General features: G+C 39.1%; 1 protein-coding gene across 9 annotated transcripts in view; it reads right to left on the minus strand.

Annotated features, from left to right (window-relative positions):
• Positions 1-26,293, minus strand: part of LMO3 (LIM domain only 3) — a 101,024-nt gene that overhangs the window by 63,509 nt on the left and 11,222 nt on the right. For 8 of the 9 annotated variants that reach the window (XM_039324936.1, XM_039324938.1, XM_039324933.1 and 5 more), the window contains exon 2: positions 14,756-14,969. In XM_039324936.1, coding sequence (XP_039180870.1) covers positions 14,756-14,961 — 206 coding nt within the window. In that variant the 5' untranslated portion in view covers positions 14,962-14,969. Of the gene's footprint in view, positions 1-14,755; positions 14,970-24,976; positions 25,157-26,293 lie in introns of those variants that run through there. The other variant, XM_039324937.1, reaches the window with a different exon arrangement.

Consider the following 26,293-nt stretch of genomic DNA (forward strand, 5'->3'; position numbering starts at 1 on the left):
CTAGGTTTCACAGTGTTTAGCGGGTAATCAGTACATCCCTGGTGCAAACCCTCCTGAATTTATAATAAGAAAAATCAATCTTTAGCTAGAACGTAATATATTCCCCCCCCCCCCTACTAAATCTGGCTTAAGAACACAACATCCTAAGTTTGGGATACTTCAGAAAATAGATCTTAATGAATTCTAATTGGAAGTGGCTAGATGCACATGTTTGCAACTAATGAGTGGTTCAGGCTCCATCATCTTTTCAGCTTTTGGGTTACGTAAATGCTATTCTTGGCTTAATAAATGCAACAATGCTTTAACCATTTATATGGACCAATGCAATGCATTTATATATGATATAGAACAGGGGTAGGCAACCTTGGTTCTTTTATGACTCGTGGACTTCAACTCCCAGAATTCCTGAACCAGCATGGCTGGCTCAGTAATTCTGGGAGTTGAAGTCCACAAGTCATAAAAGAGCCAAGGCTGCCTATCCCTGCTATAGAACATTGACCATAAAATAACAGGGTTGGAAGGCACTTTGGAGGTCTTCTAATCCAAAGTCCTGCTCAAGCAGAGTAGGCAACCTTGGCTCTTTTATGACTTGTGGACTTCAACTCCCAGAATTCCTGAGCCAGCATGGCTCAGCTTGGAAACCTCTCTCTTTCCCTCAGCATGGCTGGCTCAGGTTGCCTACCCCTGCTCTATACCATTCTGGAGAAATGATTGTCCAGTCCAGTGATGGAGCACCCACAACTTCTGGAGGCAAGACATTCCACCGAATAATTGTTCTTACTGTCAGGAATTTTTTCCTTCATTCTAGCTTGGATCTCTCTTTAATGATCTTCCACCTGTTAATTCTTGTCCTGCCCTCAGGTGCTTTGGAGAAAAGGACGACTCCCCTCTCCTCTGTGACAGCCCTTCAGTATTGAGGTATATAAATATACTCAAGTATATTTATCGACCCACATTTTTTTTGTGAACAAGTGCATAAAATTATGCAATTAAGAACATGCTTAAGCATTCATTTTCAGTCAGATTATTTTTAGAAATGCACACACTAACTAAACATAGACATATTCAAACAAATGACGGAATCATGATCCGGAAAGAGATTGAAGTGTTCACATGGAGTGAGCAGCTAATATTTTATTTTACCTGCAGATTTTGATGTTCATTATGGTGTCCACCATGGCACCTTCTTGAACGAAGGATTATGATAGCTAGAGAGCTATGTGTAGGAGATGATCAGACCTAGCCTTAGGGAGGGGAGGTCAAGTGCACCATCAGTTCGGAGTCCCTTCGTTCCCACAAGAGAGCTAATTCCTGCCCTCCTTGAAGTCTGTTGATTCTGCCTTGACCATTAGTACTTCAGATTCTTATAGTGAGCTATCATGGATTAAACTAGAACTCGTTTGAACAATCTTGGTTCCTGATTTTTTGTGCCTGACACTATGGGAGCTACAGCCCTAGAATTCTGGTACCTCAATACTTATTCTCTACCATCCCAATGATCCAAAGGCATTCCTGCAAATAAATACAGCGCTAGAAGCTAGCAATTAAAAAAATGTCAAGAGGGATAAAAAAAACCTGATGGACATGAAGGAAGTATAAATAAGTAAATAAGTATCTAGGAGCAATTTCTTTCCTTATAAGCACCACATTATTGAGCCTTGATTATAGACTGCAGCCAAGAAATTAGAAGACGCTTGCTCCTGGGGAGGAAAGCTACGGCAAATCTAGACAGCATACTAACAAGCAGAGACATCAGCCTGCCAACAAAAGTACGTATAGTCAAGGCCATGGTTTTCCCAATTGCAATGTATGGCTGTGAAAGTTGGACCATAAGAAAGACTGAGCGCAAAAGAATTGAGGCCTTTGAACTATGGTGCTGGAGAAGACTCCTGCGAATGGTTCAAACCGGTCAGTCCTAGAGGAGATCAACCCTGACTGCTCTTTAGAAGGCCAGATCCTGAAGTTGAAACTCAAATACTTTGGCCACCTAATGAGAAGGAAGGACTCACTGGAAAAGAGCCTAATGCTGGGAAAGATTGAGGGCAATAGAAGAAGGGGACGACAGAAAATGAGGTGGCTGGATGGAGTCACTGAAGCAGTAGGGGTGAGCTTAAATGGACCCCAGAAGATGGTAGAGGACAGGAAGGCCTGGAGGAACGTTGTCCATGGGATCGCGCTGGGTCGGACACGTCTTCGCAACAACAACAACAAACATAGTTGAAAATCTCCTTCAGAAAATGATTGTGAATTATATAAATTAATTTACCCAAGTAACATTTTATTATATAAAAAAAATTGTCAATTTTAAGGCACTAGACTAGAAAGCAGGAGATTGTTGAGTTCTAGTCCTGCTGTAGTCATGAAAGCCAGCTGGGTGACTTTGGGCCAGTCACCCTCTCTCAGCCCAACCCACCTCACAGGGTTGTTGCTGTGGAAAAATAGGAGGAGGAAGGTGTGTTGGATATGTTTGCTGCCTTGAGTTACTTGTAAAAATAATAAAACCAGGATACAAATAAATAAATAAAAATATAGTGAACAGGAATAGACTACTCTTGTTGATCTTAATGTTTAATATCTTTATTTTTAAAATATATATCCTTCTGCAGGATATAAGAACCTCAGTTTGCATGCAAGAATCAGACTATCACAAATTATTAAGAAAAGGAAACGGGAAAACAATGACAGATTTTCAAAATTTGATGTTCTTTGAGTGTCAGGCACAAGGATTCAAGAGTTATAGTTAAGTTGATTTATTGCTCATGTCATGCCTATCACAAGAATCTAGTCAACTAATGATCATCATTAAATTGGTGCTAGTAAATGGAATTCAAGAAGGGAACGTAACAACTCTAGACTGATTCCTCTCTTGACTCTGCCTCCAGCTCTGCCTGTCGTTCTCCTACACTGGAAACAAACGCCACCGGAATTCTACTTTATAAATGAAAATTACAGGTAGTCCTCGACTTATAATAATTCATTTAGTGACCATTCAAAGTTACAACAGTACTGGAAAAAGTGACTTATGACCTTTTTACACACACATGACTGCTGCCCATGGTCATGTGATCAAAATCCAGACCCTTGGCAACTCACTCATATTTATGATAGTTGCAGCGTCCTGGGGTCATGTGATCCCCTTATGTGACCTTCTGACAAGCAAAGTCAATGGGGGAAGGCAGATTCAATTAACAACCATGTTATTAACTTAACCACTGAAGTGATTCACTGAACAACTGTGGCAAGAAAAGTCATAAAATGGTGCAAAATGCACTTAACAACTGTCTCATTTGGCAACAGAAATTTGGGGCTCAATTGTGGTCGTAGGTCAAGGACTACCTGTATTATAATGAAAATTTATTCAATTTATTTATTCAGATATAGTCACCCATCTCAATCCAACTGACCCTCAAAGGCCTCCATCTTATAACAAAGAGAATCAAGGAGGAACATATTTTCTTGTTTCCGCAGACTGATCTCATATTTTGCTTAAAGTCGTTGCATGTTTTCTCCACGCTGTTCTAGACACAAATATGGAGCCAATCTACATCTACAATGTATGCTATTCTGTAGGCTCACATCTGTCTCTTCATTACACTATCAAATTTTTTTTTTTGGGGGGGGGGTTTCTATATACTTGAGATTAATTTTTTTTTTCATCTTGCAATTTGGTGGAATGCCCTTTCTAGAATCAGAGGTGAGTTGGAGATCTTCAGACTTTTTTTTATTTTTTTAAATGAAATAATGTAAATTTAATTTAAACAATTGAATGCTAGAGGCGCTGGCAAGTCAGTTAACACAATGCTGTACTCATTCTTTGTGGGAATGGAGGGGAGAAAAACCTGCCAATTGTCTTTCTGTATCAGCATTTACATTGGCCTATTTGTGCTTCTATCCAAACTTTCAATTCAGCACTATTTCAGCCATGAAAGAACCGTCTGTCCAAGCAAATCCTTAAAATCTGCAACAGAGTGTAAGCCTAATTAACATGGTAAGGAGATTTTTTTTAACAGACATAGGAAAATAAAAAAAAAGAGAGAAAACAGACGTCTACATCTCTCCGACTCTGAATATAGTCAATTTGATCATCCTCTCTAGACTAGCCCATTGTCTATTCGAAATATTATTATCGGGGCATGTATTGTATTAATTCAAGTCACATTAGGCAGAAAGGGATAGATAGATAGAGAGTCAGAGAAGGGAACAGTATTGTTTGCCAAGATACAAACGCTCTGACATTTAGCATCACCAAGTTGGAGTTAGAATCTCCAACTGCAAGATAATTTAGCTGCGTGTGTGAATGGCTTGTGCCTCGGTAAAAATGCTGCCAAAATTAAATAGGAAACGAAATGGCACTTTGTAGTCATTGGATGCTCAGCAGGGTATGCCTAGTTAAAAACCCAAAGTGAAAAGGGTGATTGACCTAAATTGCTGCCATTGGCGCAGCTGCACTTCTGCTTTTTCATCGCATTCGACGAAGCTCATTAGTTAATGCAACTGAATTACCTATAGTTGCCAAGCTTTCATTTAGTTTCATGCCACATGGCTAGATAGCAGCTTCCGCAGCAGGATGGCACAGCACCCCACCGTGTAAACTCCTAGGAGAACTTCTGAGTTCCCCCACTGGGCCTGCCTGTGAGGCCATCTTACCACTGACGATTATTTTTGATCTACAGTAGGTCAAAATCTTGGCTTTCGGTCTGCCAGGCAGGATGTCAACTTTAGAAGGGAATATCTATAGATCAGGGTCGAACTGTGGGGTCCTTGGTGCTCTCTGAACCTGACTGTTCTCTTGTAGACGTTTCATTACCTGTCTAGGTAACATCATCAGTCAGCCTCGATGGCAGTGTTCTTAGGAGTCCCTCCATTAGCCTATTGTTTACTATTTGATCATTTGTCTGAGTTGGTACAAATTTATTTATTTATTTATTTATGAGACTTATATACCGCTTTAAGTGCAAGCACTCTCTAAGCGGTGTACACCAGTAAGCAATGTATATATATATATTTACATTGCCCCCAACAATCTGGGTCCTCATTTTACCTGCCCCGGAAGGATGGAAGGCTGAGTCAACCTTGAGCCGGTGAGATTTGAACTGCTGACCTGCTGAACACAGTCAGCTAAAGTGGCCTGCAGTACTGCACAGTCAGCTAAAGTGGCCTGCAGTACTGCACCCTCACTGCTGCGCCACCTTACAACATTTCATTTAGTGACTATTCAAAGTCCAACGGCTGTGAAAATAGTAGTAGTAGTAGTAGTAGTAGTAGTAGTAGTAGTAGTAGTAGTAATAATAATAATAATAATAATAATAATGATGTTGGAAGGGACCTTGGAGGTCTTCTAATCCAGACTCCTGCTCAAGCAGGAGAACCTATACCATTTCAGACAACTGGTTGTCCAGTCTCTTCTTAAAACCTTCCAGTGTTGGAGCATTCATAACTTCTGGAGGCAGATTGTTCCACTGATTCATTGTTCTAACTGTCAGGTAATTTCTCCTTAGTTCTAGGTTGCTTCTCTCTTTGATTAGTTTCCATCCATTGCTTCTTGTCCTGCCTTCAAGTGCTTTGGAGAATAGATTAACCCTCTTCTTTTTTGTGGCAACCCCTGAGATACTAGAACACTGCTATCATGTCACCCCTCATCCTTCTCTTCTTCATTAAACTAGACATACCCAATTCCAGCAACTGCTCCTTATATGTTTTAGCCTCCAGTCCCCTGATCATCTTTGTTGCTCTTCTCTGTACTCTTTCTAGAGCAGGCATATCAAACTCGCAACGTCACATAACGTCGTGCGATGTACCGGAACTTTTCCCCATTTCTGGCAATGGGGTGGGTGCCGTTTCCTCGTGATGTGTCCGGCCCACAGGCCGGCAGTTTGACACCCCTGTTCTAGAGTCTCAACATCTTTTTTACATTGTGGTGACCAAAACTGGATGCAGTATTCCAAGTGTGGCCTTACCAAGGCATTGTAAAATGGTATTAACACTTCACACTTATGAGTGACTTATGACTGGCTGAGGAATTCTGGGAGTTGAAGTCCACAAGTCTAAAAATTGCCAAGGTTGAGAACCCCTGGACTAGACAACATCCTCAGTTGAATCCTCCAATCACTTCAGCTATTCCCCTTCCTCCCAATACACACACACACACACACACACACACACACACCCACACACAGAGGGAAAAAATGGAATAGCTTCTCATCTTCTGACTGGCTGTCCTCCAGGGAGAAAAAGGGAAGGAGATGTATTTCATGAAGTAGAATACGAAAATAAAGTTGCAACCCGAGTTTTGTGCTTTGCTATACAGTTGATACAACCCATTTCTATAAAAGTAACATTAATCTAATAATCAAACCTAAAATCAAAGTTTTACTTTTTCCTGTTTCGAGCATTTCCAAGTGAAAACGAAACTGGTTAAGTTTTTCTCTTTAATCCAAACAGCTTTGCTATCTCAGCCAATTTTATCACTTTTTAAATAACTGAGTCTTGAGTGAAAATGGTTCCTATACCTTCTTTTTCAGTCTCTTCCAAGTATTTAATATTAGTCCATCTTCATATTTAAATAATGTAAACCATTTTGAACTTTCTGGATAGCCCTAGTTGTGTGCATCGGTCTCAAATCTATTTATCGATTGATGTGATTGACATGAACTGTGGGCCCCTATGTCAGAATAAAATGGTTTGTGACAACTAGCATCATGTTCCTTTCCGTTTCCTGCCTTCAGTGAAGATTTGGCATTTTATACCAACTTACAATGAGCATGCACTTCTCCAAAGTACTGTCAGAATTGTAGGCTAGCTGATTGCATTGTTACATTTGTGTAGCTTCCCCTTGTCAACTTGAAAGCTTGAGGATTCTCTGTAAAAGGAACAGGTTGTTCCTTCAAGCCCACAGCCTGAAATGTTGTAAAAATTAACCTACCCAATTCTGTGGGTGTTTCTGTTCATCTTGCATTCCTTTCTCCTTTCTTTTCTGATCTTTATTTCCATTTGTATTTTATATTGCAATAAACTCTAATAAAAGATGTTTTAAAAAGACTCATCATTTTATCTGATTTATCAAGAATAATGGGATTTCTAGCTCAAAATTACTCCCAGAGATTAAGAAGTATTATCACCTCGACCTGTAAAATGGATTGGGCTGAAAAATAGTAAAACGGTGATTTTCTTTGGCTGAGGATAAATTTGAACTTGGCTCTCTCAACACCTTAATGGCCACTCCATATATATTCAACAAGAAGACGTAATTTAACTGGATTGAGATCTGGATGGAGAACATTGTGATGGGTATGCATTTTAATCCTTATTTTAGAGCAAAATTGTTCATATTAATTAGCAACTTATTACTTTGCATTGTTTGTCTCAGTGAAGGATTGCACTTATTTTTATTCATACTTACAGAACTAATATTCAGATTTAACAAATCTGTCCTTCAATAGCCACCATGCTATAAATGTTAACAGGTGTTTCCAAATGTAAAAATGCATCTTAAAAAAACAGCTTCCTTACAGAAAATAATGAACCACACATACCGTGGGTAACTCAGCAAACCTGAACATTGTTTACAAATGTGTGATTCAGAGAGATGAACAACGTTCTTTGTAAAGACTTTTTAAATGATTTTTTAACACAAAGAGAAGTGGAAATCAGCCTGAAGACATTTATGTTGGGAAGTGAGAGAAAGGTTTGTTTTGATTTTCATTTGTAATTATATTCTTAGTTATTGTATACATTTCTCCTTAAAAAAAGTGTGAAAAGGCACTTAGAATTTAAATACCTACTTCCTGAAATGACACCTATGTGGGTTTTTTTTAAGTGGAAAAAAAAAATCTTCATTACAACACTTGGCCATTAGTCAGGGGTAACAGATTGTATAAAAATGGAAATATTGTACTTGTAAGAAGAATCACTGCCAATCTGAATGACGGGAAAAGATCAGCCCGTTAAACAAACATCCTTCATCTCCGGGGGGGGGGGGGGAAAGATGTGTCAGTACTAGTACAGTGGTTCATAAATTAAATATTGTGATGTCTACCCACAGGAGGGAATTGCGGGTTTTCTACAGAACACTCCCCTGCCTTTATGTGTTTCTAACACTGGCCTCAATATTTTTTTTCTCTCTCTCTTTCTCCCCCTCCCTCCCTCTCTCCCTTCCTCCCTCTCTCTCTCATAGCATTTTAGACAGCTAAAACCTAGCCGATCCCTTGTTTTCCTTATTGCCTAATTGTTTTTCCGTCTACCACAACCTGATTCTATCCAGAGATGTTGGGACAATCACTTGCAAAGTTTAAAGCTGTTAAACTGAGGAATTGTAGCAGTTGTGACAACCCACGCATACATGCCAAGTAGCAAAAAAGCTCGTCTTAACAATACAAAATGTTTCAATTCTGTCATTCTATGAACCGCTGGGAAGGTGATTTTGGGATTTGCCCATAATCTCCTGCAATGCATCAGCAATCTAGGATGGGTAAGAAAGTACAGATAGTCCTCAACTTATGACTGTCACTTAGCCACTGTTTGAGGTTACAAGGAATCTCGTCGGGAGTATTAATGACCCAGTTCTGATGACCGTATGTTGGGCAATATGAAACTAGTCTCCATGTATGGACCCCATGCAGTGACCCAGGGTCATGTGACTTAGTTTTATAACAGTTTTCAGCAAAACTGGTCCATCGTGAACCACTGATTGCCTTAATGACTGTGGTTTTTTCTTAAGAACTACTACAAAAAAGGTTGTAGAATCAGGTCAGGTGGGTGAACCATGTCACAACCGTTACAACTTACAACTGTGAAGGGCAAGCTCCATTATGATCATAAGTTGAGGACTGCTCATACTCTACTAGAAACAGTTCCCGCATGTAAAATTTAAGATCCCATTTTACAAATTCGCATATTCAATAAATATATTGTGCTGGATGCTATTAGTCTTCCTTCTTTATTGCAGCCATTCCAGAAAGTTTTAAAAACTTTCAAATTCTGGATTCTTAGTAAAATTCATACATATGGATCAAAACGGTTTTCTATCTAAAAGATATATAAGAAACAATGTTAGGATTATATTGGACGTATTGGAATATTACGAAGTCCACAATGAAAAACAAATGGGACTAATCTTTCTTGACGCACAAAAGGCGTTTGATAATGGGAAATGGGACTTTATGTTTAATCAGTTGGAATACATGGACTTTGGGGAGAATTTCATAAACATGTTCAAAGCGATTTATTCCAAACAGGTAGCTAAAGTGATAATTAATGGAGAAACTATTAAAAACTTCCAAATCCCAAAAGGCACAAGGCAAGGTTGCCCGTTATCTCCTCTACTGTTTATACTATCCCTGGAGGTACTAAATAGAATAATTCGGAAGGATGAGTATATTAAAGGTTTAGAGCAGTGGTTCTCAACCTTTCTAATGCCGCGACCCCATAATACAGTTCCCCATGTTGTGGTGACCCCCAACCACTTATACATCCCCAGGTGCCAGGGGCGTGGCCAAAGAAAAGGGGGAAAAAATGGTGGACAGCCTTGTTTGGCGACCCCCGTGAAATGGTCGTTCGACCCCAAATGGGGTCCCGACCCACAGGTTGAGAACCACTGGTTTAGAGATTAAGAGAGAAAATTTTAAATTGTAAGCTTTTGCTGACGATCTTGTTTTCATACTCAAAGAACCTTTACAATAAGGGACAAGGCTAATGGAAGTACTGGATGAATATGGTGAAATGGCAGACCTAAAGATAAATAAAGAAAAAACCAAAATACTTGTGAAGAATATGATTAGATCACAGAAAAACGAACTAGCTGATAAATTAGGTATTCAGATCACAAAGAAAATAAGATACTTAGGGATACATCTAACAGCTAGGTGTGTAACAATTAAAAGAGACAATTATGACAAATTAATGGATCAGATTAAAACAGACTTGTTTTAAGATCAATATTCGAACCCTTGGCAACTGGCATGTATTTATAATGGTTGCAGTGTCCCCGGGGTCACCTGGTCACTGTCTTTGTCCTTCCCAGCTGGCTTCCAACAAGTAAAGTCAATGGGGGAAGCCAGATCTGCTTACCGACCATGTGATTCAGTTAATGACTACAGCATAACAGACTATAAAATTGAGTATGTTTCACTTAATGACCAGCTCGCTTAACAACAGAAGTTCCAGGCCCAATTGTGATTGCAAGTTGAAGATTACTGGTGCTTTCGAAGCCGCAACCTAACCTGAATCTGATCATCAGTAGATGCAATTTATCCTTCAGATCCCTATCAAATCAGGGACTCAGTAGGAAAGCTTATTTGCCTACAAAAGGGAACACATTTAATGACCTCTAAAATTAGCATTAAAAATGAGCGCTTTAAAAAAAAAGAGGTTCATCGTAGAGCTAAGTACATAAGGATGTAATGAGGCAAATGACTATTTGCAATTACTTTAAGCGCAACAACTGGAAGTTTAACATAAATAGCAGGTCTAAGCATAAGCAACAGGCTGGGGGAGGGGGGAGATCCCTAGCTAGATCAGAAAAAGGGGGAAATGAGCCCAAATATGAGGTCTTTTGCCTGGTTTAATCTAGTATGACCTCACTGGAGACCACAGGTAGTTCTTGACATACAACCGTTCATTTAGTGACAGTTCACAGCTACAATATCTCTGAAAAAAAGCGACTTATGACCGGTTTCCACACTTACAGCCACTGCAGCATCTATGTTCACACTTATGACCATTGCAGCATCGCCATAGTTACATGATCAACATTCGAATGCTTGGCAAGTGGTTCATATTTATGACGGTCGCCCGGTCATGGGGTCATGGGGTCATCTTTTTTTCTCCAACCTTCTGAGAAGCAAAACCAGTGGGGAAGCCACTTAACAACTGTGTTACTAACAACCACAGGGACATAGTTAACAAGAGTGGCAAGAACGGTTGTAAAATCGGGCAAAACTGTCGCTTAGCAACATCAACTTTGGGCTCAATTGTGGCCATAAGTCGAGGTCTACCTGCACCGCAATCCTTAGGCAAATATTAACTGTGAAACCTTTATGGATTATGAGAGCCATTGCAGGACGTGTCTGACCTTGTCTGGGTCTGAAAGTCAAGCAGGGCCAGGCCTGGACAGTACTTGGATGGGAGTCCATTAAGAAATACTAAAACATAAAGCATAGCTACTTCCATATTCCTGGCAAAAATCTAGGCGCCCATGTCCGTGAAATCATAGGAATCGTGATTTTTTGACTTAAACTTTTTTAGATCTAAAACAGGGGTGTCAAACCGCCGGCCCGCGGGCTGGACGCATCATCCGGAAGCCGCGCCCACCCCATTGCTGGCAATGGCCAAACCGTCCCGATACGTTGCGCGACGTCACGAGTTTGACATGTCTGATCTAAAATAACTAGTAGGCACAGGCTTGGTCCCGGAGGACAAGGAATAATTCTCCCATCACCCTTTATGTGACCCTGTTAATTGAAAATGCCAAGATTTGAACCTGGGAATTTTTGTATGCAAAGCATGCAGTCTACTCTCAATAACTGTCACTTTCCCCGGTGGAATTCCTAGACTATTATTTCATTTTATATTAATGTTTCCCATGGGTTACAGAACAATCAGGTCGCCGTGATTCTGCTCCTTTGCTTACGAGCTCACTACCGACAGTTGGCAGGTGAATTTTCTATAGTTCAACTTGGTTTTCCCAGAAATAATCAAAGGTCTCATGAAGAAATTGGTTGATCTTAGTCGTTCTTCCTAATCTAGGTTCGAAAAAATTTGTCCAAATTAATGAAGCTTCCTATCCCGTTTTACTCCACAAATTAAAACAAAGAAAATAAGGTTGGGGGGGGGGGTAGGTGAGAATACCACGTCCCTTTCTCCTTAGCTTTTGTTTTATTCCAATAATGGAAAGTAATTGCTTAAAGAATCACAGGTAGTCCTTGACTTATGACTACAATGGTGCCCAACATTTCTTTTACGACCTTTCTTGCCACAGCTGTTAAGTAAATAACTGATGTTAAGTGAATCTGGTTTCCCCATTGACTTTGTTTCTCAGAAGATTGGAAAAAAGGGATCACATGACCCTGGGACACTGCAACCATTCATAAATATGAATCAGTCAGTTGCCAAATGTTTGAATTTTGATCATGTGATCATGAGGATGCTACTAAGGTCGTAAGTGTGAAAAATGGTTATGGCTCACTTTTTTCAGTGCCGTTATAACTTTGAACAGCCACTAAATGAACTGTTGTAAGTCAAGGACTTAGCTGCATTACATTCAAGCATGTCAAATGGCCAAAAGTGAATTACAAGGAACCAGAAGAACAGCATAAACGGATCAGCAAAATTTTTTGACTGCCACTTGCCTATTACAAGAATCTTCTCAGATGAACTCTTGGGAGCAATCAAATAAAGGTTCCAAGAATGTGTGTGTGTGTGTGTGTGTGTGTGTGTGTGTGTATACACACACATACACATATATACACATACATATATATATACATATATTTGTTTTCTGAGGTTTTCGTGGGTGTTTGTATGTAGGTCTTTGGTTATTCGGGTTTTCTCCCGCGTAAAATTGGAAGTGTCTTGGCAATGTTTCGACGAAGTCCTATTCGTCATCTTCATGCTGGTGTTTTCAGCTTCGTGCTTCGTGCTCCTCGAAGCACGAAGCTGAAAACACCAGCCTGAAGATGATGAATGGGACTTCGTTGAAACGTCGCCAAGACACTTGCAGTTTTACGCGGGAGAAAACCCGAATAATCAAAGACCTATATACATATATTATATATATATATATATATATATATACACACACACACATACACATACATACATATTTGGAGTGCGGTGTGTCAAGTCTTTGTTGCTTCCTTCCCTGCAGTGATTCCAAACTAGTTAATCTCTTAGCTCCACTCCCCATTCTAGCTGTATATTCCACCATACCAAGTCTCCTGAGAAAGATCAATATACTTCTTTACAAAACACCCATTTTCACGTTCTCATCAATCATCTGCTTCAAGTTAAGAAATGACCTTTTGAAACTTTTCACCAAAGTTCTGGACAAAAGAAACTTGCCTTGAAACTTCTTCCACAGGGGAAGTTGGGAGAAGCTGTCATGAATGGAATATGGCATGCTGATATTTATTCAATAGCAAGGTACCCACAGGATATCTATGTATTTGTGTGGCTGACGGAAGTAAGAAAAGTGAAGGACTATCTCCCTAGAAATTGGCAGCTTTTCGGTTTCTTGTTTTTCCATTCAGTTCTATGGAAAGATATCAGAACTCTTCCCATATGCATCTTTCCCCCCTCTGCCCAATGAAACTGCTTTAAAAAAAAAAGCAGAATTTCTGTGTCCACCACGGCAGCTATCTAGAGAACTGCAAAGCATTATGTCAACCAAATTCACTTCCCTTACTATGTTCTCTTGAAACAGGTCTGATGTTTCCCTTAAACATTCCCCTCTGAATGTTGAGAGCAAACATGCTGATTAGGTGTTAGCATCTCTGACTGACGCATAAAATAATTTTGATGTTAACTGTCAGCACTCAGCAGGATCAGCTGGGTAATAGCCAGCAATATCTGAAATGTTTGCATACAACATCACGTAGTTAAGCATCCCTGTATAAAATATTGCACGAGTCTTACAGAAAAGAATGAAGAACTGTTTCTCATTTGGAACTTTAAAATGTGCAAAGGGGAAGCAGGTACCACATCTCAAATTATTGCTGAAATTAAGGATGTTTTTCTTGTCTTTGAGCGTGTTCTCCTACACAACAAGGTGTGTTGGGCAAATTCTAAAGATAAATGGCAAAGTCTCTGCTAGCAATAATTGTCATAATCCTTGCTTCAGAGATTTTATCATTGTTTTGTCTTCTGGTGAAGGCAAAACAGTTCATCCATGAATCCTCACAGCTCTGAAAAGACTCTTATAATCAACACATTCAGAAAATAAGCATGTATCCTGCCCTATGTATTTTTTGGCTTGCCAGTTCTCCTTGATATTTGAAATGCTGGCTGTCAACCACTGCAAATAAAACTATCTTGTGTTTACACAAAGGTGATAGCTACACTTGACTGTTATTTAGGAAAATAAAATAAGCAGGTCAAGTCTTGTCTGGAAATCTTAATGGCCCAAATTCTAGTAATGTTCACTGCAGAAAACTTGGAAAAGGAGAAGGTGGGATGGGATTTGAGTCCAAGAAATATTATTTGTAATTTACCGAATCAAGAATGTATTGATAGAAGTATACTCCAAAGGATAGATCTGTAGCAAATTAGGAAAGGATTTTTTTTTCTGACTGTTTTACCTGTCAACCTTCCCGTCACCTGCACCTTTGGTCTGCACTGGGAATAGTTTTATCATGTAGTACCTATTAGTCTAGAGGCAAGGAAAAAACAGGAATTTGACAGATGCTTAAGCAACCATGCTGAATAAAATTGCCCACGAACATACTCTACCACAACTGGAGTAATGAAGACATAGCAAAACAGATTCACATCAGCACAAAGGTACTCTAGCATGTCTGAAAAGTCACCCATTGATTGGAATAGATGTATGAAGGCATGGACTCAAATCAGTTTATAGACTATGCGCTGTTGCCCTGCTTGAAGCCACATTTGTATGCTTGCCATGGTGTTTCCATGTGGCAAGGTATCCGTAGCAACAGTAAAAAATGGCCTGCTTCATTTGGGCTGCACGGCCTGCAGTGCAAGAGAAGAGTATCAAACAGGGATGAAATGCAGTGGGTGCGCTACAGAATGTTGGTCTTACCTTAGGTAATCTCGGCGGCACAGGATAAGGTTGGCTTTGGTGTACAAAGTAGAGCCCACTTCCCCCAAACGGCAGTCACAGCAGGCACACTTCAGGCAGTCCTCATGCCAGTATTTGTCCAGGGCCTTGAGGAGATACCTGTCCTTGATCTTACGGTTGCAGCCAGCACAACCTTTCGGTTTGGTGTCTGGCTGGACAGAGAGCATTTGTATACCTAAAAACAGAAGAAAGAAGAAAGAAGAATTTATTTGGGATATTCAGCAGGGATCCATGCCCTACAGAGGAATTCTGGTGGCCCTCCTTTGGTGTTCCTCAGTGTTTCTCCAGAGTACTTCCCTTTCCGTTTTATTACTAGTCATCTAGCAATAAAGAGCCTAAGAAAGAGCCTAAGAAAGATTCTTAGACCAAAGATAGATCTAGCACCCTCACCTTCCAGAGTGGCCATAGAGAAGTCCACCAAAGCACCCGTGAACAACAATCTCCTTCCCACTGCTGTTTCCTAGCATCTCCTAAACATAGGTAGTTCTCAATTTACAACTATTTGTTTAATGACCCTTTGAAGTTGCAACGGCAGTGAAAAAAGTGACATAATGACTGTTTTTCACACTTGCGACCGTTGCATGGTCACATGATCAAAATTTAGACACTTGGCAACTGATCCATATTTATGACAGTTGCAGTGTCCCTGGGTCATGTGATCCCCTTTTGTGACCTTCCGACAAGCAAAGTCAAGGGGGAAGCCAGATTCCATGTTACTAACTTAACAACTTCAGTGATTCACTTAACAACCGTGGCAGGAAAAGTCATAAAATGGGGCAAAACTCACTTAACCGCTGTCTTGCTTAGCAACAAAAAATTGGGGGCTCAGTTGTGGTCATAAGTTGAGGACTACCTGTAGCAAAGTTCTGTATTTCAGTTGTGACACATCTTCCTTCATAAACATGGATTTGTCTAATCCTGGTTTAGAGTCATCCAAGTTGATGACCACTGCCATCTCTTGTGTCAATAAATCTCCCAAGTTAATTTTGTGTTCTATGATAAAAAGCTTCCTATTGTCCTTCCTGAAGGTATTATCCATAAATTTTCCCTGGGTGACCCTGCTACAAGATAAAAGACTCTTTTCTATCCACTCACTATATACTATGCATAGTTTTATATGTTCCCGTTTGGTCTTGTAGCTAAAGTTCATCTAAGCAAATTTTAATAGCAACCCTAAAAGATACCGTACTCTCCAATTTTACTTTTCCATAAGAGTAAATTTTATTTAAATTAGATGAACATTAAAATATTTGCACGAATCAATATGACAGTCAACACCATACATACAACACATCATGCAGCAGGACAGATATAACCATATACAGTTTGATTTCTAAGAGGACCCAAATGTCTATAAATATTGCAAATGAATAGATGTACAAAAAGAGAGAAGTGAGAATCCTTTCTTTTCCCATTTTTCTCTTTTTCTACTTTTGGTATTTTAGTTTTTTGTTAACTTTGTTCCATTCATCTATTTTTCCTTTTATTTACATCAGGCATGTCAAACTGCTGGCCCATGGGCTGGATGCGTCACGCCGAAACTGTGCCCACCCCATTGCTGGCCATGGGGAAAAGATTGTGTGACGTCGCGAGTTTGACATGCCTGATTTACATTATGTTCTCTCTATATAATACTTTTAATATTATTGTAATATTTTAAAATATTTTAATACTAAATAATTAGCTTAAAACCAAAACCTCTATTGTTCAACAAACACTTTGATAGGAGTCAGTGTTTTTTTTTAATGTTATATTCAACTCTGAATGAAAAAGCCAAATAATTTTAATGTTTTTAATATTATCCTAAATTATAATTGATAAAATAGTTTCTTTCCTCTTCTCTATTTTCAATACATCTAAATAATAGAATGTCAATAACCTTTAATTATATAATAGAAGTAGTCCTTGATCTACAAACACAATCTGAGCCCAAAATTTCCATTGCTAAGCAAGGCAGTTATTAAATGAGTTTTGCCCCATTTTATGACTTTTTTGCCACAGTTGTTAAGTGAATCACTGTAGTTGTTAAATGAACCAATCGGTCATTAGGCAACTATAACTTCCCTCATTGACTTTGTTTATGGGAAGCTGTCTGGGAAGGTGACCCTGGGACAGCCAGTCGCCAAGTGCCTGAATTTTGATCACATGACCATGGGGATACTGCAACAATCTTTTTTTCAGCACCACTTTAACTTCAAACAGTCACTAAATGAATGGTTAATTCAAGAACTACCTGTATAAATATCACTGAAATTAGAAAAACAAAACAGAAAGAAGTCTCCACAGTTTAATTTAATTTCCTCTTTCGCTTTAGGGGATTGCTTTAGGCCAGGGCAGGGGTATGCAACCTTGGCTCTTTTATGACTCGTGGACTTCAACTCCCAGAATTCCTGAGCCAGCCATACTGAGGGGAAAGGGAGAAGTTCCCATGTTGAGCCATGCTGGCTCAGGAATTCTGGGAGTTGAAGTCCACGAGTCATAAAAGAGCCAAAGTAGCCTACCCCTGGGCCAGGGGAACACTATCCTTCAGCACACTCTACCTCGTGGGATTGTGGTCACAAGGATAAAACGAAAGCATTTTACCTCAACTCCCAGAGAAAAGGAAAAATAGATGCAATAGATAAAATAAGAGAGTCAAATATTATCTCCACTACGCATGTGACCTAAATGTTTAAAGCAGTTCACCATGAACACCTGACACCCAATATGTTGGTCTCCCACTGGACACTGAAAATCTCTGCCATTTTATCTCAAAGGTGATTTTTCAAAATGCAACTGGACTGATTTTTTTTTTCTGTTGTCAGAACTAATCCTTCCATCCTGCCAGAACCGATAAAGCTCCTTGCATGAGAAGCAAAACTACTACTTCTTCCTCAAGGAAAAAACAGTCCAGTTGCCTTTTGAAAAAGCACCTTTGAGATAACTATGATTTGGATGACTGAGAATCTCCACATATATTTCTCCAATTTTATCCAACTCAATTTTAGGAATACAGATGTATATCTGGTTATTAGCCAACTAGAAGCTATAAGTAATTTGTTGTAACTAGGATTTGTTGCTTTCTTTAGGTTGAATCAGGCACACTTGGGACACACATAATTTAAACAAACTCAGCAATGAGCATGTAAAACATCAAACAGATTTTACTTTTTTATTAATCAAATTTATATAGCTGCCCATCTTACTGGAGGCAATTCTGGACGACGGACAATAGTTCTGATCAAAACAAATAAAAGCAAAAAGATAAAATCCATATTAAGAAATATCATAACGATTAGACATACAAACACTGAGAAAAATAAAATGGCACAGTCATCAGTGGAACCATCTGAGCAAGTTTCTGGTTGCTCAAATTCCCCAGGCCTGAAGACATAGCCAAGTGTTAAGAAAATTTGGGGATATCAATCAAATTTTTTTGGGGGGTGGGGGATATTCCATAAGCTCTCCTTAGGCCCATTCAAATACAAGTCCCTAGCAGACCTCAAGGACAATTTCTCTGCCAGATCTAATGGAAAAGACTGATGTAATTGGGGACAGGTGGTTCCTCAGATAACCAATCCCTTGCCATGAAGGGCTTTAAAGGTTAAAACCAGCACCCTAAATTGGACCCAGAAGCAAACTAGCAACTGCTGAAGCTTCTGAATACTCTTCAAGGGGAGCTCCATAGGGAGTGCATCTCAGTTGTTCAATCTGGAAGTCATCAGGGCATCAGTGACTATGAGTAAAGCTTGCCAACCCAGGAATGGGCACAACTGGTGCAAACGAAAAGCTGAGCAAACATCCTATAAATCCAGCAGCTTCCTGTAGATATTAAAAAGGACAGAAGAAAGCACCCAACTGTGACATCCCATAGTAGGTCCTGAGGGAGGGACCTCTACCCACTCCACTCAACCTTGGCTGGAATTGATCCCAAAGCAAGAAAGTGAACCAACACTGTGCCACCCTCCCTTTTCTCTGAGACAGTCCAGAGGAACTCTAGGATTGATGGTATCAAAAGCCGACACCGAGAGGTCACGTAGGGCAAGGATGAGTACACTACTCCCCCATCCCTTAGGTTGAACAGCCTGCCTCCAGAAGCAGTAAATGCTCCAACACTGGAAGTTTTTAAGAAGAGACTGGACAGCCATTTGTCCGAAATGGTGTAAGGTTTCCTGCCTGAGCAGGGGGTTGGACTAGATGACCTCCAAGGTCCCTTCCAACTTTACTACTATTACTAATCCCACCACACCAGAGGTCATGCAACCAATGTCTTTTCTGTATGGACAGAAAAGACATTGACTAAAAAAGATCTAGGTAATCTACTTCTTCCATGAACCTCTGAAGCTGTTGCGCAAACACTTCCTCTGCCACCTTCACCAAGAAAGGGAGGTGAAAAGCTGGATGAAAATTACCCAGTACAGAAGGATTCAGCAATGGCTTCTTCAGGAGGCAAATCAAGTCTTCTTTAAGAAGTAAAGGAACAAACCCCTCAGAGAAGAATTAACCACTGCTAGTACCCATTAACACAGCACTCCCTGGGCTGGTTCCATAAGTCAGGAGGGATATGGATCTGAAGAGCAGTGAATCCATAGCCCTGAGGATTCTGTTCACTTCCTTAGGTCAAACAGGCTCAAACTGTTCCCAGACAACCAAATACCTCCTCTGGACGTGTGACAATGCCAGTGTCCAATTGAGAATAAATCCCAGCAACTTTATCCAGCAGATGAAATGCAAATTCCTCTACCTGCCCCTATAAGAAGTACTCCGAGTCCCGCTTATCAAGGAGGGTCCATGTCACCCAAAACAAGGCTGTGGGATAGCAACCTGTGGATACAACAAGCATGGAGAAGTACTGGTGCTTCCCCATCCTTACTGTCACAAAGAGGGCCTTAATATCAACTCTAATCCATGTTCAATTGAATTTGTTTCTTGTTGAGCGCCAGTGACATTCTAGATGTTTCTTCTCCTTTTTCATCTCCCTCAAGTCCCCCATAAACCAAAGAAGGACCAGCTCTATTCCTTATATCAAAAGAATATCTAGCTGGAAATGAAGAAAGGAAGTAAAAGCAATTGTTCTTGCTTTGAAATAATCAAAGATGGTTTTATTGAATATACAAGCCTCATGGAGACATATCGACTTAACTCACCAATTATACTAATAATGTAGTTTATCTGGTTTTGGCTTAAGATTTGGGGCAAGCCCTGTCACAGTTGATGGCTTAGCTCATGATATGAATTCATCCAATTGTGATTAATTCAATATACTGCAACTAAGTAAACAACGGCTTAATCCGACACATGATTTGAATCCCAGTTCTGCAAACCTGCATAAGACAGTATTGTGGCATCCCCAGATTTTTTTTTTAAAAAAAGCAAGTGATGAAATTTATTTGGCTGCTAGTCGTAAAGATTACTTGAAATAATAATCAGACGGCAAAAAACTTAAGGGCAGCTGTTCATGTATGCAACAAAGCTATCCACAGATGTAAATCATGGTTAGATGAAGGTTGATAGTAGTTTCCATATTGTTATGAGGCAAAACTACACATCCATTACCACAGTAGAAAGAATTTACAAAGTTTTGTGAATGTCACAACGCTTAAATGAGAATGCAGCATTATGTCACATCTTTTCTATATGATGAATGAGATTTGAAATTATATACATTTTAGTGCTACCAGACTAAAAATATTTTTTTTTTAGAAAAAGCCAGTCCTTATTTCAAAAGATTGTATTTTGCATGTGGCCAAGGAGCTTTGATTAACAGGACGAAAAAAGGAAAGATCTTTTTTTGGTGTGGACTTGCTTTCTGGAATATTTTTCTTCCCAAATTGGGTTTGGCACCAGCCCTTCTGAAAGACCCTTAAAACTTGGCCTGAGGAACCCATGGAAGTGTGGACCCCGTTCAATGGTTGCATTGTGTGTAAGCCCAGAATGAACTAACCCAGTTGTTGTTACAGTTTTCAACTGGTTTTAACTGTATTTTAATGTTTCCATTTTAATGATGTTGATTGTTTGGCTTGGTGTTTTGACTGTGTACCCTGCTCAGAATCACACATGTGAGATGGGAAGCTATATAAATTTAATGAATCAATAAATTTAATAAATCGATAAAATAAATATTTTAAGTATCAGCAATAGGAGAAGCGAAAACAGGATATGAGCAAGTGCCATTTATGCACACAGCTTCCTTCAGCTGAGAATGCAGATATTATTAATTCAACAGAAAATAAAGTAGGTTTTTCTTAAACCCACTTTTATTATTTTTAATACATCATTGATGTTGCTGCAAAACGTACTGGTTATGTTCCAGGTTTTCTAGGAACAAAATTCTATAGCAAGTATTCCTGGGAAAATATGCAAAATCCATATTTAATTCATGTGAGCGTGGCTGGTTTTGAATTATTATAAGAGGAAAGCTTGCAAGATTGGCCATATTTATTCACAGGCAAAAGGGTTTTATATCCTGATTCTAGTGTCAGCCAGATTCACTGTCTCCGCTCTTCAAGAGAAGGGCTTGGAAAATACATGAGGTTTGCCAAAGGTCAGACTGGCATCTGTCAAAGTAAAGGGGGAGGGACACATTTCAATTACAAGATTTGTAGAAAATGAATGCCAGCCCGCCCACTGCTGAAGTCAAGCAATGCACCCTTTTCCTAGCATTTTTTTTTTTTTATTTCTGCAGTTTGCAGATCTAGCATGGGTTTCTTATAACTTTTGTCTCTTAAAAGTTTGTACTAAAAACTGTATGTATCTGGGAGACGGGATATTTCTTCAAACTAGCACAGTAAACTGGTTTTGCAAGCAACTTTTACCTGCAAAATTATTTTTGTCCATTATTGTCATGAATAGGTGTGTACCCCTAAGTGCATCATACAAAACTGGATAAGTATAAATTTTGAAATTGAGTTTTCATTCTTATATACAGCGCAAGAAAATGAAATTACGTGCATTCTATCTATTGTCTCTCCCATTCCTAATTGTAGCATCTAAAACAGTGTTTCTCAACCTTGACAATTTTAAGGCATGTGGACTTCAACTCCCAGAATTCCACAGCCAGCATTGCTGGCTGTGGAATTCTGGGAGTTGAAGTCCACATGCCTTAAAATTGTCAAGGTTGAGAAACACTGATCTAAAACATTAAGGGTTAAGGTGCAGAAAGCAGAGCCAATACTATGAGCCAGTTGTAACAATGATTATCAAGATTAAAAACTGAATTATTCTAGAAGACTTTTGTGCTGTCCCAGCAGCAAACAACATACTGTAAAAGTATACTGTATATCTTTGGTGCTCAGGCATTTACTAGTATAGGGATATTTATTTTATTTTTAATGGGAAAAAATGCTTCCAAAGATATAAATGCAACAAAGAGGTTATTATTAAATAGGGTGTTTGTTTGTTTCAGTAAATGCTTTATGTATATTTCATTAAATTTTCTTTTCAATGAAAAGGAGGTCAAGGTCTGTTGCGACTTGGTTTACTATATAATTTGCGGTTACAAACACTACTGTAAGTCCTAGAGATGTTCCACAGCAAGTTTATAAATAAGCACACACGTATTATAGATAGGAAGAAGATTGGATCAAGTAGTTTAACAGCAGGGTCAAAGCGCTGTAGCTTTTGTATCAAGTTGGCATATCAGCAGCAAAGAGAATTGCTGGATAATAATTGGAAGATGTTCTGCAGATGAACAGTTCAAGATCTGATTCCTGTAAATTAACACACGTTCATTCATATCCCACCTTTATTCTACCATAGAATCCCAAGAGAGCTAGCACAGAGAATAAAAACATAAATTCAACTAAAGCAATGAAAACAGAGTAAGAGCAGCATTACTAAATCATTAGCAGCAGGCACAACACTCTGTCTTCTGAAGACAGAGACCATTTCATATTTATTCCTATTTCAGGTAACGGTGCAACAGACAGCATATGGGATAGATCCAATTGAAACCACTCATCTTAAAATGTCCATGATCTGAATGTCTACAGCCGTATTCCCTACCTTAGTAAATTCCACATAAATTGGGATTACAACTATCAGAATTCCAGACAAATAAAAAGCAGACAGAAATCGAATGAAATAAAGGAAGTTGAGCAAAACTAATGTCAAGTACGGTCTCCTTTGACCCAAGCTTAATTCTTTGTGACTTCGATAAAAGAGAATATTTGTAGCCCATGGTTGAACTGTGGTATTCTTTGTGCTCTCTGAGCTTGGTGGTCTTTCTTGCAGACGTTTCATTACCAAATAAGGTAACATCATCAGTGCTAGAAGGGAATGGCATTTGCTCTAGTTTTATATACTAATGGCTTGCCTTTTCAATGTTGGTGGGAGTATTCTTTGTGACTTTGTGGGCCCATCCATTTAGTTGTTCTGGCAACAGTGTGCCTTCTTCCAGGATAATTTTTGTAACTTCCCAGGGCAGACCATGCTTAGCTTCCCAGATCAGAAAGTCACCTTGATGGTGCCAACTGCTGAGTCAAGGCTACTTAAGGAAGGAACTGTTTACATGTACAATTCAAGTTTTTAAGAAGAGACTGGACAGCCACTTGTCCGAAATGGTGTAGGGTTTCCTGCCCGAGCAGGGGGTTGGACTAGATGACCTCCAAGGTCCCTTCCAACTTTACTATTATTATTATTATTATTATTATTATTATTATTATTATTATTATTATTTATTATTATCAACTAAGTTAGTTGCTCTAAATCATCATACAATCCAATCTAATCCAAAACATTTCTGAGTGTTTCTTAAAGCTTCATCTCGTTTGATGATGGGAGGGGGGGGTGTTAGTAAGCATGGGAAAGTATTCTGTCACTTTTCTTTTGCAACATGTGTTCAAAAATCTTATGGGAAGAATTCAGATCTTCAGTGTTTTTTTGGTTTGTTTTTGTTTTGTTTTTTAAAAAAACACCGTTCCTGTACATTCAGTTAGATTTCAATCACTTCTAAAAGTCTGGAGTTTAACACCGTATGTTCAGCTGTATTTATGGTGCAATATTAAGCTTGCCTGATTCATGGTTGTTTTTCTGACTGGCTCCTTGTTTCTAATATCAACTCAAAAGAAAGGTACAACTGATGCTCTCCATGCTGGAAATAGCTGTACAGATAAAGGAGAATACTGTAGCTTGGGGTTGAGATGAGAAGTTCTTGATGCTCTTTAAGCTTGGTTGTTTTCTTGCAGACATTTCATTACCCAAACTAGATAAACATCAATACTGCACTGATGATATTGCTTAGTTTGGGTAATGAAACATTTTCAGGAAAACAGCCAAGCTCAGAGAGCACCAAGGGAATGACTTTCCTGAGTTCATGTTTTGCTAACAAGTCTGCAAAATGTGCAAATATCTTGATCAACAGAACATATTTAAAATTGTTAAACTCCGAATGCAGAAGAAACTTAAAATGGGAAATATATCCAGTTTGACTTGTGGCAACCAGCTCTGACACATGAATTTTAAACATCTCTGCCCACTCATCCCAGGGGAATCGTAGCCTAATCAAGAGCAGGCACATGTTTGTGCATTTATTATGGTCTGACTTCACACTGGTGGAAAATATCAGTGTAACAATTGTCTGACATTTAAGATAGAGACCTTGTCTTTTCTTACATAAAATCAGATGGGTTGGTATTCAGAATAGTTCTTTTCAGGAAGGATGCCAAGACCATGAACTATTTCTTCCTTGGAGATGTGCCACTTTGTGTTTTTTTTTAAATTAAAACTTAAAAAATGCACAAATAACAAAACTAACAAATATTCAGTCTTCCAATCAGAATTAGTAGATGTAAAGCCAAGCTACCTTAAAAGCAAACCGATTCCAACTAGCTGTGCCCCTTAAAACTCTATTTTAGGTTAGAATTATTTGAAAAGGGGGGGGGGTTACTTTTATTTCTTAAACCAATTTTGGAAGAATACCCAGAAAACGGAATACAAAAATTACAAAGAGAACTCTAAGAATAGATTTATATTATATGTGAAAGAATTAAGACTTTAGAGCAAAGTACAAAGATGTTCCTAGAAGTGTGTGCTAGGGAGTAAAAAACAATCAAGATTGTGGCTACAATCACATGTGAAAAAAAAAAGGTAGGACTCTGATTGTATCCCTGCGCCATTTTGACTTGTTTGACCCACATTATCTTAATAATCACTACCGTACCCTTATTGTTCCTAGCATTCTATTCTTGGAACTTTTCTACTTACTTCAAGAACATCTTCTCAAGACTCTGCTATCCGGTTAGAAGAGTACTAGCAATGCTAAAGAGTAACGTTCTTCATATCCTCCATACTTCCTGAGGACATTTTAAGGCTCCAAATGCACACAAGCCATTAGGTAGGTTCAGAGGGAAAAAAGGAGTGGTGTCAGACAAAAATGGAAAAGGATATAATTACATACAAATTAATTAATTCAACAGAATTCTAAAGGCTTAAGTGTTTTTCCCGCTTTTGCAATCAGCCGTGGAAAAGACTGAGATATGGGAATTGCCTCTAACTTAGGAGTACTTCTAAACTGAGCCATGAATCATGATTTGGAAGCCCAGGGCCTAGGCAGAGGGCCGAGTCTGCGACAGGAATGTAACCTGAGTAAACATCTCAGACAATACTTCCGTAGTTCAGACATGCATGATTTTTACTATAAGTTTACAATAATAGTATTGACCTACATGATTCTTAGCCTGATCACCCTTGAATGCCTGTGATATCAAACTAATCCAAAATACAAGAAACTGCATTGTTCCTATCAGTCTCATCAATCATTCTTACCATTGGCCCTAGAAAGTAAAGTACTGGTAGCTTTTGACAACCACAGTTGGGACCAGAATTCCCACTGCTAAGCAAGTCAGTTGTTAAGCGAATCACACTGAAGTTCGATTTTACAAATTTTTCTGCTATGGTTGTTAAGTGAATCATTGCAGTTATTAAGTGACTTCTGTGGTTATTAAGTGAACCAGGCTTCTTCCATTCCAGATTTTGCTTGCTGGATGTCAGCTGGGAAAGTTGCGATCACATGACCCGGGACATCGCAAACGCCATCAATATTGATTGCCAAGGGCCTGAATTTTGATCATGTAACTGTGATGGTCCTTAAGTGTGAGGATCTATTGTTAGTCATTTTTTGCAGTGCTGTTGTAATTTTGAATTAGTCACTAAACAAATGGTCATAAGCCATGGATTACCTGTATCTCTCCAACAGTAGAGAGAGGAAGCATTTGAACCAGCATTTTGGAATTGATCTGCGCAACTAGATTGTTCACCACTCAACCATGCCAACAAGGGCATTTCCCAAGTGTGCTATTGCTACTTATGGTCACTCATAAACCTACATCGGTGGGGAAGATTTCCCTATTTAATTATAATCTGATGAAGAGGGAGGGGAAAGGGAAGACCCTCCCACAATTAGTCCTTACTCTCTGCCCAGTTTTTACACAAATATACACACACTTAGAGACTAAGACATTTTCAGATGGATGGGTGTGCGTTGATATAATATTGTTACCTGCCTCTGCCCCCCCCCTTTTA

The sequence above is a fragment of the Crotalus tigris genome, unplaced genomic scaffold (assembly GCF_016545835.1).
Source record: "Crotalus tigris isolate CLP2741 ecotype Arizona unplaced genomic scaffold, ASM1654583v1 scf7180000024310.2302065, whole genome shotgun sequence".
NCBI classification, from domain to species: Eukaryota; Metazoa; Chordata; class Lepidosauria; order Squamata; family Viperidae; genus Crotalus; species Crotalus tigris.